The following is a 13,906-nucleotide window of genomic DNA, read 5'->3' as shown; positions in this document are numbered from 1 at the left end:
ACAGTTTTGGGCTGAGCTATAGTTGGAGAGTTGTTGTTTTTTTTTGAAATGTTTTTCTTTGCTGTATTCAAATTGGGTAACAATAGGCAACTTGGGACTTCCAAAGTGTCCAGCTCTGGCTTTTGAATGGGAGGGGCCTCAGTGGATGGTCTTTCCCAACCCGTGCCTTGGCACTGTCAGAGAAACTTGTATTTTGTGACCGAGACTGTCTTCATCTGATGGCCATGGATGGAGAACAGAATGAAGAAGACAGTAAGTAAAGAAAGCTTACAGAGACCCACAGGCCTTCCTGAGAGATGACAGTAGTGTTGGGGCTTATATCTAGTCTCTACAATTCAATGATTTCTGTATTCAGAATTGGGTATTTTAAAGTCCACTCTAATATTCCTGCCCGTAGGCAGGTCATGGAGGAGTATTCTCTGGCTTCCTCTCATTGTATGAAGGAAGTTTATTGGTTTCAGGGTGTGCATTAATTAGGCTTCTGTCTGGGCTAGGGAGAGACATTAGTGCTGTATTATGTCTGCTTCTTCCTAGCTTTTGACCCTACCCTTTGGCATTCTCTTTGCTTAATTTCTTTAGTTTGTAGAAGTATGTTTTCCTGAAGGCTGTGAGCCAGGAGTCCTTATTTTAATCAAATGTATGTCTTGTTCTAAAAAGCTATTAATTTTAGAAAACTGTCAGGAAAGATCTCTCATATTCATCTACTGCCTCTCTAGAAGGTCTCCTGCCTAGGTAGCCCATGATATATGGCCTGGATGACCTCATCCTGTCATGAACAGGATAGAAATAGAATTTGATCTGAGAGCTATTTAATTCATGTATGGGGGTGGGGAGTGTCCTAGGTTGGTAGATTGAATGTCTTGTCAAAAAAAAAAAGCAACGCTGGAGTTAGGGTTTGATTTGAGATTTGGGATGTCAGAATGGTTTAGTGGGTAATGAACTGGTCTGCGAGTTGGGGAACCCGAGTCCTAGTCCTGTCTCTGAAGCAAAGAGATAGCACTAGAAATTATCTTTGAGGCCACTGAGGTCCAATTCTCTTATTTTACAGTTGAGGAGGCCAAATCTCAGATTGGTGATAAGACTTGATCCATGATACATAAGTAATAAGTGACTGAGTTAGGATAATAGCCTGTATTTGTAGCGAATTGTTCATATGTTATCTGCTTTGATCCTCACAATGGCACTGTAATATGGGTGCCATTATTATAACCATTTTATAGATGAGGAAACTGAGGCAGCTAGAGATTAAATGACTTGCCCAGGGTCACACAGCCAGTAAGCAACTGAGGGAGGCCAAGTCTTCCTCATTCCAATCCCAGTATTCTATCCACTGTATAACTTCAGCTTCCTCCAAAAGCTCCAAGATCAGCTTCCCTCCACACCCCCATTGTACCACACTGCTTGGCCATCCTGAAGGCAGGAGCAACTCAGTATGAATTTTTTGAATTTAACTCACTGTGTGGCTTTCAATAAGTCACGTTAATTTTCCTCACTTGTACAATGAAAGGGTCTAGCCTAGATGATGCCTAAAGTTTCAGCATTCCATGTCAGAGGTCACCCCTCAATCTAACCCCCTCGTTTTATAAATAAGAAATCGGAGGCCTGAGAGGTTCGATGCTTTATCTAAAGTTTCTTCTGACTCTAATATTCTGCTTCTCTGAGGACCTTCTAGTTCAGGTTTAAAGAATGGCACAAAGTACAAAGGATCTCAGCTCTTGAATTGGAAGGAATCTTTTTTACAAGTGAGAAATCGAATGACTTAAATAATATCAGTGAATTCACTCTGACCTGGGAGAAAGATGACTGTGGAATTACTGTAAATTGTTAGAAAAAAGGGGGATGTACCGAAGCCTACCTTAAAGGCTAACTTCATTACATGAGTCTTTTTAGCATATAGTTATGTTTGGAGGCCTTGATTAGGCTTGAAGTTTATTGAATAAAAATACTAATAATAGCTCACATTAATATAGCACTTATATGCCAGGCACTGTGCAAAGCCCTTCACAATTATTATCTCTTTTGAAACTGAAGACTGTGGAAGGAAGGAACTTGCTGCTATTGTGTCCTACTGAATTATTTCCATCTTGCCTTTGCCTCTCTGTTATCTTGCACATAGTGGGCACTCACTAAATGCTTTTTGAATTGAATCCAACTTAATGAAATGTGACTGCCATAAGATACCAACAGAAAATAAGTAGTAATTAGTTTTCACAGTTTCCTGGAATTTCTACTTCTTTCCCTATTTTCTTTTTTATTGCTGTCATAAATAATAATCAGGACTATGTCCCATTGGGTCTTAAGATGAATTTACTAATAATGTAGAAAGACAACTGAGACAATAGCTTTGTATCAATATTATGTTAACTGTGGCAAAACAGTGCAATGGCCTGGAGAGTTAGAGGACCTGAATCACTTATTACTTGTGTGACCTTAGACAAGTCACTTAGCCTTTCTGAATGTTGAATTGCATCTCTAAGGAACACTGGCATTCTTGACAAATAATAGCCTAACTTGTGCATGGAGATTTCTAGTGAGGGTGAACCTTCTATGGCAGTCCATTACCCTTTGGAACAACTCTAATTATTAGGGAGATTTTCCTTACATCTTTTTGTATCCTGAGTTCCTCATCTGAGTTTTAATAGATGGCTTTTATGGGCCCTCATAGTTCTAAATCTGTGATGCCATGATGGCTGGATCATTAATAATTCCTTAGAGGGAAAGTAGAAAGTATTTCTCTCTTTCAAATTCTAAGAACTAATAACGGTGAACTAAAACCATCTTGGACCACAAATGTGGTTTTTATTAAAAAAATGAAATTTGTTCTCAGACTTTTTGTGATCTCTTTCTGATCTTCTAAAAATGTCTCTTTGGGGGCAACTAGGTTTGTCAGTGGAGAGAGCACCAGGCCTGGAGATGGGAAGCCCTAGGTTCAAGTCTGACCTTAGAGGCTTCCTAGCTGTGTGACTCTGGACAAATCATTTAATGCCAATTGCCTAGCCCTTACTGCCCTTCTGCCTTGATACCAATTTGTAATATCAATTCTAAGGCAGAAGGTAAGGATTTTAAAAGTAAAAATAAAAATGTTTCTAGAAGGTGACTCTAATTTGGATGCCATGATGAAAACTAATATCATTTTATATCATAATACCAAGAATTTTTTTTTTACCTTACACTGTTAATGCAAATGAATTTTTTGATTTTTTGCATTACAAGAACAAATATAGTCCACCTTAAGAGTATCTTTTAAGTTCATTAAAAATTATTGCTGATGTACCATACTTTAGGTTTGTAGAGAGCTTTACATATATTCTCTTATCAGAGCCTCATTGAGTACTATAGATATTACTATTCTCATTTAGAGTGGTTAGGTGGTACAGTGGATAAAATGTTGGGTCTGGAGCCAGGTCTTTCTGAGTTCAAATCTGGCCTCAGACACTTACTGGCTGTGTGATCCTGGGCAAATCACTCAATTATGTTTACCCCAGATCATCATCTGTAAAATGAACTGGAGAAGGAAATGGTAAACCTCTCTAGTATCTTTGTAAGAAAACCTCAAAAGAGGTCCACGGAGTTGGACATGACCAAAATGATTGAATGATAACAAAAATAAATAGATCTGTGAATCATTTGCCTAGAGATGATCATTGAACCTATGGGGGCCAATAAGATCACTAAATGATCTCCGTAACTGAGAGGGGAAAAAAGGAAAAAAAGACCTAGTCACTTCAAGTTAGTGGGCTTGGACAAATATTGCACTTAAGAGACTGTAAAGAAGTAGTCAGACAAATTGGAGGAGAACCAAGAGAGAGAAGAGTCACAAAAGTGGAGAATAAATGAATGAGTGAATGGGTGCATGAATAAATAAATGAAAAATACATTTATTAAGAGCTTACTCTATGCTAAGCACTTTACTAAATGCTGGGAATTTCTACCAAAAAGCAGAGAAAATTCTTGCTCCCAAGGAATTGCCTATATAATGGGAGATATAATGAGTACAGCGAGCTTTAGCTTCCAGATTATATGTCTATAGGAGTTGTTTCTGGAGATGTTAACTTAAGGCAGTGGAAGCAGAGTGTACCTAGGAGGGGGAGTCATCAACAGTGTCAAATGCTGCAGAGAAGTTAAGAAGGAGAAGAATTAAGAAAAAAGTCATTTGATTTGTCAATTAAGAGATTATTGGTACCTTTAGAGAGTGTAGTTTCATGTGAATGATGTCAGAAGTCAGGTTACAGAGGGTTTAGAAGAGAGTGAGATGAGAAGGAATAGATGCATTGAGTATAGACAACTTCAAAAATACATTTTTTGAGAAGAGGAGAGATATAGTCATGGTAGCTGGTGGACATGGTAGAATTTTTTTTTCAGAAGGGGAGACTTTGGTGTCTTTGTAGGTGGCAGAAACTAGTAAATATAGAGTGAATAAAGATGAAAGAGAGTAGGGATTATGATGAGGGCAATTTGATATAGAAGGGGAAAAAAGACAAGTTCAATTTGAATTTTGGCAAATAAATCTTCATTTTGTCTTTTAATTGGCTTCTGATCTGCTTTTACCTTTCCATGAAATGAGATGACTGTCTCAATTTTTATAGCATTTGAATATAAAGTTGATGGTTTTAAATAATACTTATATTGACCTAGCATTTAGAAATTTTTTAAAGGGTTGATTAGACCTAAGATTTCCTTGGTATAAGGGAGTCTCTCTGAGGAATAGCTTTTTCTCTTTGTAGATTAGCACTGGAGAGTAGAAAGAACATTAGAAACTCTACCATGAAATAAGTTAGCATTTATTAAGCATCTACTATTAGCTCAAGAAGGCAAAGCTACAATTTATTATCACAGAGAGCTATCTAGGCATTGAGAAATAAGAGCCTTGTCCAGGGTTACATAGCCCTTGAATATCAGAGACAGGATTTGAACCCACATCTGACTCTGAGACCATCTCCATTCATGATACTTTACCTCATACATGTTAAGATTTACCAATTATATACCTCCCTAACAGTTAAGCCGTGTAATTATTATTATTCCCATTTTGCAGTTGAAGAGATTGACTTACACGTGCTTCAACAGCTAATCATTTGTAGAACTGAGCTTTGAATCCAAGACTTCTGACCCTAAGACCTGCACTAGTCACACCATACCATGTTATCCTGCAGTTTTTATATGGTATAAGTATGAGGTGAGGCATTGACCCAACAAGAGGTGCATTATTATTTCCAGTTAGAGTTTGTCATTGTTTTAGCAGTGCACTGGACTTGAGCTGGGTGCCCTCATTCAATCTATATTTCCTGTTCAATTAAAAATGGGTTAACATCGTTTTCTGGTCTTTCACATGGAGAGACATGATCATTTACAATCATGTCTCTATTAATAAGGAATATGGGCTTGAGGGACATACAGAAATATGGGAGTTGGAAGGGACCTCTGATCATAGTCTCATTAACCCTACCCAAGAATCTACTTTTTGATATCTTTGGAAAGCAACAGTTTAACTTTTGCATGGAGATTTCTAGTGAAGGTGAACTTTCTGAGATGGTCCATTAATTACTTTTTGGGATGACTGATTATTAGGAAGATCATTAGGAAAATTCTCTTTATGTCTAGCAGATGATTCACTTCTCCGCAGCTTCTATCCATTGCTTCTAGATCTGTCCTCTAGGGCCAAATAGAATAAGTCAAATGCTTCTTCTACATGATATTGTTTCAAGTACTTGAAGACAACTATTATTTACCCCTTAGGTCTTATCTTTTTTGGGCAAAATATCCTAATTTTTTTTCAAATTATTTTCATATAGTATGGTCTTAAACCCTCAAACCCCTCAAACCTTCTGTAGTTTGCTTATATCTTCCCTAAAATCTGGTACTACAAACAGAGAGCAGTATTCCAAATGTGGTTGGACTGGTCCCTGTCCAGTGGGACTGTCACTTTCTATGTTCTGGGCATTCTGCTATATGTAGCCCTAATATCACACTGGTCTTTTTCCTTTTTTTTTTTTTTACTGTTGCATCACATTGGTGACTTCTATCAAGGCTGCTGCTCTCTAAACCCCCTAGATCTTAAAGAAAACCCAAAACCTTACCTTCCATCTTAGAATCAATACGAAGTATCAGTTTCGAGGCAGAAGAAGCAAACTACAGAAGGTTTGAGGGGTTTGAGGGTCTAAGATCATACTATATTAGGATAATTTGAAAAAAAATTAGGATATTTTGCCCCAAAAAGATAATACCTAAGGGGTAAATAATAGGCAATTGGGATTAAGTGACTTGCCTATGGTCACACAGGTAGGAAGTATCTGCCCAGGATGCCTAAATATTTTTTTAAGACAAACTACTAACCATGACTCCCTCTGGTACTTGGGAAATTGTTATTTTGATCCCATATAGGACTTTACATTTATCTCTCTTAAATTTCACCTTATTAGGTTAAACTAACATTTTATTCTTATTTGATTATATAAAATGAGATATGTAAAGTGCTTTGCAAACCTTAAAATGCTATATAAGTGCTAGCTATTATTATTGTTATTTTAATATTTAGCCTATTATTAGACCAGATGTTTGAACAATCTGGGAAGGGTGTTGGTGTGTTTCAGGACATGGATTCCTTCCCTATTGTGGTATTGGTTAAGACTAATGCACAAGAAACAAATATTTATCGCACTAGAAGACATGATCTCTTAGCCATTTTCACAGATGTTGAAGTATCATGGGAAATGAGAAAGGTTTTGCAAAGTTGACGGACAGATAAGGTCCTGATTTTCAAAAAATGGAGAAAAGCATAATTTTCAAACTGTAAATGGATCAATGAGTTTGACCAATTACTGGAAAAAGTTCTATAATGTTTGATTAAAGGGTTATTCAGAAGATATCTAGAAAAGGAAGTGGGAATCCCAAAGAGCCAACATGGCATCATCATAATCAAGTCATTCAAATTAATCTCATTTTACTTTTTTTTTGACAGGATTGCTTAACTGGTCTACCAGGAGAGTGCTATAACTATTATCTAGATTTTTTATTTTATTTTTATTTTTATTTTTATTTTTCATTTTCATTTTTATTTTGAATATTTTCCCATATTTACATGTTTCATGTTCTTTCCCTAATTATCTAGATTTTTAATAGAATACTGGGCCTGGAGTCAGCAAGACCTGAGTTCAAATCTGGATTCAGACACTTGTTGTGTGACAAATAATTCAACTGTTTGCCTCAGTTTTCTTATCTGTAAAATGAACTGGCAAAGGAATGGCAAACCTTTTTAATATCTTTGCCAAGAAACTCAAATGAGATCACAAAGAACAAATACAACTGCAACGACTGAACAGCAACACCTAGATTTTAGTGAAGTTTGACATTCTATTCTTTAGGACAAGCTGTAGAGCTGTGGGTAAGATGGTAGAAAAGAAAGGTGAACCATGAAATGGTTGAATGGCAGGCCCCAAAGACTTGTCTTTGCTTTGCCCTGTTCTGTTTCTATTAATGATATGAATAAAAGCATAGATAGTGAGTGGGTTTATCCCATTGGATGAGGATTCACACCTGGAAGAGGTGGTTGACATTTGGAATAATTGAATCAGGATCTGAAAAGATCTTAACAGCTTGGAATGTTGTGCTGAATATAAGGTGAAATTTCATAAAAGTTGGATTTTTCATAATTTTTCAAATTTCAAAGTTTTTCAAATTTCATGAAAGCTAATTGCATAAACTCAAGATGAAGGAGGCATGCCTAGAAAGGAGTCTGTGTACAAAAGGTCTAGGTTGTCTAGTGGACTGACACTCAAAAAATAGCTAATGCCATTCAGCATGGATGGCATTAAGAGAGGTCTAGTGGTTTGCTTATAGTAGGTGAAAATCAATCTTACTTGAATTGAGTTGAGTTGAATGGCATGCTGGACCCACTTGATTCTGTCCTGGTCAGACAATATTTGGAGTATCGTATTCAGATCTGAGCCACATTTTAGAAGAGATGTTGATATCCTGGAAGGATAATTTCTGTGGTCTACAGACCATCCTCCATAGGAGAACCGGTGGGAAGGAGTAGAAATATTTCCTTTGGAGAAGAGAAGAGTTAAGGCGGGTCACAGGAACTGTATTCAAGAGAGCTTCAAGGTTTGAAGAAGGGCCGTTAGGTTGGACTTGCTCTGGTTAACCCACGGACAGAAGCAGGAGCAGTGGGTAGACACAGCCAAGTCAAACTGAGACTCAATGTAAGGAAGAGCTTCCAGACAATAAGAAATATTTTAGCTACAAACAGGCTGGACCATCATTATGTCCCTGACCAGCAGCCTTCTGCTTTGTAGGGTTGGGCTCAATGGCTTCTAATGTCCAATCCATTTTAATAAGCATTTATGAAGCACCGTTATGTGGGGATTGGGGATATCCCCCCCCCAAAAAAAAGACAAAAAATAGATCCTGCCCTCAAGGAACTTAGATTTCCCTCTGAGGATAAAACGTGTAACCAGATGAGTGATCATTTGGAAATGAGAGGCCACAAAGAACTGGGGAGAGATGAGGGCAAGTCAGAAAAGGCTTCTTAGAGGAACCAGAAGGTGAATTGAGCCTTGGATCAAGCCAGGGTTTCAGAGGAGCAGAGGGGACAAGGGTAGGCTGTCCAGATGGCAGGGAAGGCCACTGAGAAGGCATGGAGAAGATGCGATGTTTAGTTTGGGGAAAAGTAGATCAGATTGGCACTGGACCTTAGTGTATATGAGAGGGATTACTGAAATACGGAAAAGGCCAAGAATAGGCTAGAGCCAGAATGCAAAGGCTTATTATAAAAGCCAACCATAGGAGTTTTTTTTTTTTTATGCTTAAGGCGGTATGGAACCAAAAAAAGTTATTAAGGAGTAATGATAAGATTTTATTCCTTCCAACTGTGAGATTCTACGAGGTGCTAGATAGCCTGGGACTGCCTCAGAAGCTACGTCTGACAAATGATCAGGGTCTAGCTTTCTGACAACGAGCAAATGACTTAATCTCAGGGCTTCAATTTTTCATTATCTGGAAAATAGAGATAAACCCTCTCCTGCCTGCTTCACCGGGTCATAGTGGAGACCTAAGAAGAAAATGAAGATGGACCTGGCTTGAAAAGTAGAAGGGGCTACAACACACAAGGAAAATGGCATTTTGGTTATAATTGTTATGGCCCAAAGGCTTTTGCCTCTGCCCTTCTGTGATCCCGGCAGGATCCTTCGCTGGGACAGTGCAGCTGGGGGAGATGGCTTTCAATTCTGCTGAGATGGAGCAGGGAAGGATGATGGGGCTGCCAGGTTCCTATGGAGTGAGGGAACCTCAAAGCGTGCCCAACAAGCGATGAGTGACGCTGCTCTGTCCAGATGGCCTGCTTCCATTCCATTCCGGAAACGACACGTTTCTATTTCTGTTTCAAGTGTCTCGTTTTCATAGGTACAATCATGGAGAGATTAATTTAGCCTCCCAAAGAATTGGAAATGCCTTGTGTAAAACAAGCCGATGGCTCAGTACTGCGGGCCGCCCACTTCTCATTCTTTCTCTTCCTGCTGTTTTGAGCAAAACATGATGACCAGATGGCATTTTTATGCTCCCCCAACCTCTGACTTGAATATGCATCTTAGTAATGGCATGAGGTGACCGGCCACAGGAGCTCTAAGAAAGCCCTTGATTTCTCTGTTCCAAGGCTAGGCTTATTGTCTCAGCAAAGGAGGGACTATTTTTAAAACTGTTCCTTGAGAGAGCAACAATGCTTCTCCCCCTGGAGAAAAGCAGCTGCTTCCATTCAACTTGGCTCAAGAAGCATTGATTCTGTTGTTATTGTTTGCAAGGCTCTGTGCAGGGTCCAGAGGATGGAGCTGGATCCACTTCCCTCTTCCCTTTGGATCTTCCTACATTCTTTTATAACCAGCTTGACGTAGTGGAAAGAATGCTTGGAAATGATATGAAAAATGCCAAAAAGTACGAAGAAGGGAGACAAAGGAGGAGAAAATATAAATTATGACAATACAAATGGAATACTCATGGACTCTGGTTAGCAATTCCGGGAATTAGAAATTTTTATGAGTCAGAATTTTCTGTAGTTCATGAACCCCCATTGCCATGTTTTTTAACCTCATAAATCAGATTTTATATATATCCATATATATATAATTTTATAACAAAAGTATTTCACTTATATTGTTGTTGTTATATATATGTTGTTATCTAGTCATTTTCAGTTGTGCCTGACTCTTTGTGATCCCTCTTGGGATTTTCTTGGTAGAGATACGAGAATGTTTTCCCATTCCTAATCCAAATCATTTTATAGATGAGGAAATTGAGGAAACAGGGTTAAGTGACTTGCCCAGGGTCACAAAGCTTAGTAAATGTCTGAGGCCTGATTTGAACTCAGGTCTTCCTGACTTCTGGCACTTTATCCATGATGCCACTTATCTGTCCTGAATTTAAGTTAATAACTAAGTAAAAAAAAGCAATAATATAATATTCCCTCCATCAACTTTGGGGTTACGCTCACACAAATGAGACCCAGAAGACCACAGTAGATGAGGAAGTCCATCACTTCCACCCACTTCCACATACACCATATTCCAGTATATTCTAGTTCTTTTTTTCTTACAACCTATCTCAACCCTAATTCAGAATTGTAACCTATCTCAACCCTAATTCAGAATCCTAATTCAGAATTCAGATTAATATCAGAATTAATCCTGATAGACTGTTGTGTAGCAGTTCTACAGATACTTATTAAATATTTACCAAGTACAAGGCACTTTCCCAGGCATTAGGTATACAGAGACAAATGAAAACAGTCCTTGCTCCTAAAGTGGCTTTTGTTCTACTAGAGGCTGCTTGGTGGTATTGTAGATAGATTGTGGGACTTGGAGTCAGGAAGAACTGAATTCAAAACCTGCCTTACACACCTAGCAACTGTGTGATCCTGGGCAAGTCACTTAATCTCTCTGAGTCTTGATTTCTTTATCTATAAAATGGTGATGATAATAATAGCATCTAGCTCTCAGAGTTGTTGTGAGGATCAAATGAATGATCATAAGTATAGTGCTTTGCAACCCTTAGAATGCTATATAAATACTAGCTATGATTATTATTAATATCATTATCATTATTATAACTGAGGGTTAGTCTAGATTAGGAATTGAGATATAACATTTCATATGTAAATGGACTATCCTTACCAAGTTGCTCACAGAGCAACTATAAACCATCTTCTCAATCTTTTTACCTTTATTTTTTCAGACTGAAAAGTTAGTGGATACCCATTTTGTATTCTACTGCCTAGTTTTTTGACCTAGTATTGAATAGCTTGAGGTAAAGGTAGAGAGTGATAAACTGTGATTATAGGATCCTAGACTGAAAGCTAGAAGAGATCCCTGAGGCCATCTTGTCCAAGGTCCTCGCTTTGTAGATGAGGGAAATGATGGGTACAAGCAGGTCCTCTAATTCCAGACATGGAACTTTTCTCACCATACCAACCTGCCTCCCCAGGGACTGTATGGCTAGTTCTAGGTCATCCCAACTAAGTGATCATGAGTTAAGTTGAAGACCAAGTTAAATCTGGTTAGTGACCACTGGAACACTCCTTTGCCTTTTGTTAATTTAAAGTTCATTTGTTAAATAAGCATCATGATAGCCACTAGAAAAAAAACAAGACTGAAATTTAATCTTAACCAATTAATGAGCAAGCATTTATTAAACACATACTATATGCCAAGCACTGGGTTAGGCACTGGGGATACAATGAGAAAAAATGAATCAGCCTCTGCCCTGAAGAATTATAGTTTCTGTGGGTTGGAAGAAGCTCTGAACAGTGGAAAACTCACTGGACTAAGAGACAGAACATCCAGTCATTCTTCTGCTACTGAGGAACTGGGTGGCCTTGGGCACTCTACTTCCTATTTAAAGGCTTTGATTTCCTTATTCATTAATTCATTCAATCAGTGTGTACCTAAAGCACCTACTATGTGCTAGGTACTGTGGTAGGCACAAAGATAGGAATGAGGAACTCTCTGACCTCAAGGAACTTATATTCTAATGGATGAGACAAATATACAGATAAAAATTACAAAAAAAGGCAACTTCCCCCTCCAAAGGAAAAAAAAAACCAAATGCACAGTATCCCAAAAGATCTTAGTTCAGGTTTCAACTATTTCTGGGACATCTTATATTAAAAAAAGAAAAAAAGGAGGACAGATCTAGTCCCTGGGAAGATTGGGAAACTACTGTATAGGAGGTGTCACTTGAGTTGAGCCTTGAAAGGAAGCTAGAGATTCTAAGAGCCAGAAAGGGTTGCATTAAGTTATGTGAATGGCAGAGTGATACCCTGGCTAAGTGAGGAGGGAGGAACATTAGTGTGGCAATGCCTGGATAGGCTATCTCGATATCCATCTTTGGAGATTTTATCTATATCTATATACCTAATATCAATGAACATATACCTATGTATACATAAATATATTTCTAGGTTTGGGTATTGTGTTTGGACAAATAGATGCCTACCTGGGCATGGGAAGGGGAACCACCATTTCTTTAACTTGTAACATACTAAAAAGGAGCGTAATATGGTTTAAAAAAATAACTTGTAACATGACTTCTTTACAGGAGAACTACATGTTAGCTAGGAGAAGAGAAGATTTAGGGTGGCAAATAATTGATCTTCCTATGTCTTAAAGATTCTTCTGTGGAAAAGGGTTAGAGTTTATTTAAAATATTTTTTTTTCTTTAAACCCTTACCTTCCATTTTAGAATCAATACTGTGTATTCGTTCTAAGTTAGAAGAGTGGTAAGGGCTAGGCAATGGAGGTTAAGTGACTTGCCCAGGGTCACATAGCTAGGAAGTGCCTGAGGTCAGATTTGAACCCAGGACTTCCCATTTCTGGGCCTGACTTTCAATCCACTTAGCCATCCAACTGCCCACAAGGATTAGACTTAAAAAAATTAGTCAACATTTATTAAGCTCCTACTATGTGCCAGGTTTTGTGTTAGGGATAGAAAAGGCGCTAAAGATAGTCCCTGCCCTCAAAGAGTTTACAAGTCAGAGAATGAATCTCACAGCAATGGAAATTTTAATGAGGTAAATTTAGGTTCCATGTCAGGAAGACTTCCCAACATTTAGAGCTGTCTTAAAGGAAAATGTGTTGTCGCCATGATCCCTGGGGATCTCTAAGTATAAGCTAGATAACTAGTAGGAGCAATGAGATAGTATCATGGATAGAGAGAAGTCTTGGAGGCAGAAAGTTATCTGAATTTGAATCCTCCCTCACACCCTCCCAAGCTTAAACCTGGGGAAAGAATTTAATCTCTGTGTGCCTCAGTTTGGCCCTTAATAAATATTTATTGACTGAATGACTCATCTACAAAATGGGGAGCATATCTGTGCCAAAATTGCAGAATTATTGTGAAGGTTAAATAAAATAGCATGTAAAATGCTTTTCCAACCTGAAAGTGCTACATAAATGCTAGCTATTATTACTATTATTATGTGTTTTGATTATTACATGTTATATATATTGTGGAGAGGATTACTGGTCAGGTACAGATTGAACTAAATGATCTCCCAGGAAGATAGTAGATAGCATTTATGTAGTACTTTAAGGTCTGCATAACATTTTATAACAAATATTTTCTCATATCATCCTCCCAACAATACTCTGAGATTGGTCCCCATTTTATTAACGGGGAAACTAAAGCTAAGAGAGTTTAAGTGCATTACTCAGGGGTAACATAGTAAGTTTCTGAAACAAGATTCAGACTCACATCTTTCTGATTCCACATCGGACGTGACACCATCTAGTTGCTGGCCCTTCCAATCTTGAAATTCCGAAGTGTGTGATTCAAGGGTGACTTTTTATCCATGTTTGCAGTGACTAACTTCTTGGGATGCTTAGGTAGGTTTGTCTACACCTGACAATGACCAGCTGTTGAG

The 13,906-nt window shown here is 38.1% G+C and overlaps 1 protein-coding gene across 1 annotated transcript in view; it reads left to right on the top strand.

Annotated features, from left to right (window-relative positions):
• Window positions 1–206: 206 nt before the first annotated feature.
• Window positions 207–13,906, top strand: part of SSUH2 (ssu-2 homolog) — a 59,582-nt gene continuing 45,882 nt past the window's right edge. The window contains exon 1 of the mRNA XM_044675971.1: window positions 207–252. Within this exon, the coding sequence (XP_044531906.1) occupies window positions 219–252 (34 nt within the window). The 5' untranslated portion in view covers window positions 207–218. The remainder of the gene's footprint in view (window positions 253–13,906) is intronic.

The sequence above is a fragment of the Gracilinanus agilis genome, chromosome 1 (assembly GCF_016433145.1).
Source record: "Gracilinanus agilis isolate LMUSP501 chromosome 1, AgileGrace, whole genome shotgun sequence".
NCBI classification, from domain to species: Eukaryota; Metazoa; Chordata; class Mammalia; order Didelphimorphia; family Didelphidae; genus Gracilinanus; species Gracilinanus agilis.
Note: the sequence above shows the minus strand (reverse complement) of the source record. Positions and strands in the feature narration are given on the sequence as shown.